This window comes from Myotis davidii, unplaced genomic scaffold (assembly GCF_000327345.1).
Source record: "Myotis davidii unplaced genomic scaffold, ASM32734v1 scaffold214, whole genome shotgun sequence".
NCBI lineage: Eukaryota > Metazoa > Chordata > Mammalia > Chiroptera > Vespertilionidae > Myotis > Myotis davidii.
Window position 1 is genome coordinate 1,082,545 of NW_006285782.1, and position 3,402 is coordinate 1,085,946.

The window sequence follows — 3,402 nt, forward strand, 5'->3', positions numbered from 1 at the left end:
TTGATTTCAGAGAGGAAGGAAGAGGGAGAGAGAGATAGAAACATCAATGATGAGAGAGACTCATTGATCGGTTGCTTCCTGCATGCCCCACAGGGGATCGATCCTGCAACATGGGCATGTCGACACTCAACTACTGACCCGTGCTGGCCAGGCAGCATGAAAACATTTTGAAGGTCAAGCTCAGAGGGTCTAAGATCAGTGGTTCTCAACCTTCCTAATGCTGCGACCCTTTAATACAGTTCCTCATGTTGTGGTGACCCCCAATTTCATTGTTACAGATTGAACATAATTAAAGCACAGCGATTAATCACAAAAACAATATGTAATTATATATGTGTTTTCCGATGGTCTTAAGCGACCCCTGAGAAAGGGTCGTTTGACCCCCAAAGGGTCGCGACCCACAGGTTGAGAACCGCTGGTCTAAGATGAAACAGACAGGTCTGAATGTGTAAGCCATAGGTGGTTATGTGGACGTACATACATCCAGGCCAGTGGAAATCTCCTTGACTGCCCTGAGCAGATGGGAGGGGAAAAAGGGGTAAAGAAGTCAAGATGTAGCATACATACCACTCTATCTGATCTATGACACAGAAACGTTTATATTGTGTCATCACTCAACTCCGGCTTTTAGGGCCCTTGTGGGGCTCAGTACTTCTAACCTCTTTTGCCTGGTTGGAAGACCTGCAATACTTACCCTAGTGATCACAATGTAGGCTGTGCATTAAAATGACCTGGGCGTTTCAGAAGTCTCTGTGCCTAAGCTGCATGCCAGACCAATTTGGTAAGGAACTCTGGGGGTGGAACCTGGGCATCAGGATATTTGAAAGCTGTCAGGTGACTCCAAATTCCAGCCAGGTTCGAGGACCATCGGATAAAGTGTCCCCTGAGCACCTCCCCCTTGTCCCACCTCGAAGCCTGCTTTCCTCCCACCTGCTCTTTTTTCTCTTTCCTCAAAGTTATTTTTGAGTCCCAGTTTAACCTCCACCCATAAAGTCTTGTCTGGCCCCGATTCTCGGTGCTATGCCTCTGGTTCGTGCTCTCCGGCAGCCTCAGTGCTGTGGCTCATTGCTCCCCAGAAGGGAACTGAGCTCTTTAACTGGACTGTAAGATTCTCGGAAGAAGGAAGCACATGTTTCTATGTCCTGACAACTCCTGGACAGGATCTGGACTTGGAATAAGGGAATAATAAGTACCTGTTGAATTGGGGGCTGCTGTTAACAGATATGGTATCTTTGGGCAAGTTCAGAAAAGTGCCCCTTATAGACTAAATATTATAAAACAGGTATCTTTCCTTGGGGTGCAGGCACCAGGGACACAGCTTGCTAAATGAATGGTGGCCAGATTATGGCTCCACTCAACTTCTTGCCTGGGTGCTCCTGCCAGGGCGCAGTCTGCATGACCTCCCCCAGTTTGCTTGATGTGCAAAACCAAGCCACGGTTGGTATGCAAGAGGTTGACCCAGAACCCAGACAAGTGATGCTTCCCCTCTTCCAGGACTAACCGGAGCCACCAGGTTTGGGGGAGAGGAGAAGGGCAAGCATATAAAACCATCATTTTTACTCCTAGTGTTTCATCGGATCTGAGGAAGGGCAGGAGGGCTGGAATTGACCTGCAGGTTAGATAGAAATCTCCCTTTACTGCCTCAGCTAACCCTACGATGGTGGACATTGTACCAGTTTCCCCTGTCCCAGAGAGGACTAAGCCAAGCCAAGGTCCCCGGAGCCCCTCTGGGATGCCCAGAGTCGTTCCTCTCTGTGACAGGCCATGGAAGAGCTGGTGGATGTGGGTCTGGTGAAAGCCATCGGGGTCTCCAACTTCAACCACATCCAGATCGAAAGGCTCTTGAACAAACCTGGACTGAAACACAAACCAGTGATGAACCAGGTAAATTGCTTAGTAAGGTGTAACGATCCTGCCCATTACATCTTAAACTGTTGGGGCCAAGTTCTGTGTTACGTACTGAGTCTTACTTATCTCGGGACTCAGTGATCAGGACACTTTGGGGAGGTATGAGACAGCTCTTGGTGTCTGGGTTAGCAGGGGGCAGTCTGGTCTTTGTCTGGCAGGGTGTGTGTGTGTGTGTGTGGGACGCCCTGAGAAGGGCTCAGAAAGCAGGCCAGCTGCCGAGTGACGGGATTGCTTGCTTTTGCAGGTTGAGTGTCACCCATACCTCACGCAGGAGAAGCTGATCCAGTATTGCCACTCCAAGGGCATCACTGTCACGGCATACAGCCCTCTGGGCTCTCTGAGTAGACCTTGGTATGCATCTGAAGGATTTTTCTCTTGATACCCTAAAAACCTATTTCATTATTGGTTCATGTTGGTCTTAGACTACAAGCCCTCAGAAAGGAAAACGTGTCAAAGGCGATGTGCCTGGCACAGCCAAGCAGTGGGGGGAAATGGGAGCTTTCAAAAACGGAACGTGCCTGACCCTTGAGGATGCTCCAGGTCAGCCCCCCAGGGCTGGGCCTGCCTTTGCGAAATGCTGAGGCTCAGAGCGTGTGGAGCTCAGGGGCGAGACCCCACGCTTTCAGATCCTCCAGCCTCATCTCCCATGTGGAGAAGACTGATGAGCAGCCCTGGGCCCCTCACGGTAGTAGTATTCACCCGCCTATGATAACATGGTGATCGTTCTACCTTCCTTCTACCTGTAGGGCCAAGCCGGAGGACCCTTTCCTGCTGGAGGACCCCACGATTAAGGAGATTGCTGCCAAACACAAAAAAACCACAGCCCAGGTACAGTGCGTGCGTGTGTGTGTGTCTGCCCCGGTAAACCATTTTGGTTTTTTCTTCCTTATGTTCCCTTCACTTAACTCCTTGAAAGAGAAGTGAACAGGAGAGGAAGCCCCCCAGGCCTTTCCTTGGAAGTGTCTTTGCAGCCCAGGAAACACCATGGTCATCAGGGAAGGAAGGCCAGCGTCCCTCTCACAGCTGCAGCGAAGCCCTCGAGCTGAGCGGCAAGAGCGTGACTTTTGGCGCTGGCTCAGATCCCAGCTCCACCACTGACCAGCTGGATGACCCCGAACACTGTCCCAAGCCTCTCTCTTTCTTCTTTTTTTTTAAAAAAATAATGTGTTAGAGGGAAGCAGAGGGAGGTGGTGAGGATCAGGGGAGATAATCGAGCAGAGGATGGGCAAGTGTCGGATTGTCACGAAGTGCTCGGTCAGTACAGCCGCTGTCACGCGAGGCACAGTGAGCGGCAGGTTTTTTATTTTTCCTTTTCACAGGGGAGGCGTCCCTGTAGATAAGTGGGAACACGATGTCCCTTTCCGCACAGGTTCTGATCCGGTTCCAGGTCCAGAGGAATGTGGTCGTGATCCCCAAGTCCACGACGCCGGCACACATCGTTGCGAACTTCCAGGTCAGATTCTGGCTGGATGACCCTGGTTTTCCTTGGGGGGG

At 51.0% G+C, this 3,402-nt stretch overlaps 1 protein-coding gene across 1 annotated transcript in view; it reads left to right on the top strand.

Moving 5' to 3' along the window:
• The window catches only part of AKR1B10 (aldo-keto reductase family 1, member B10 (aldose reductase)), a 15,026-nt gene that overhangs the window by 8,989 nt on the left and 2,635 nt on the right, over positions 1-3,402 (top strand). Inside the window, exons 5-8 of the mRNA XM_015559413.1 lie at positions 1,762-1,884; positions 2,153-2,259; positions 2,655-2,736; positions 3,278-3,361. Coding sequence (XP_015414899.1) covers positions 1,762-1,884; positions 2,153-2,259; positions 2,655-2,736; positions 3,278-3,361 — 396 coding nt within the window. The remainder of the gene's footprint in view (positions 1-1,761; positions 1,885-2,152; positions 2,260-2,654; positions 2,737-3,277; positions 3,362-3,402) is intronic.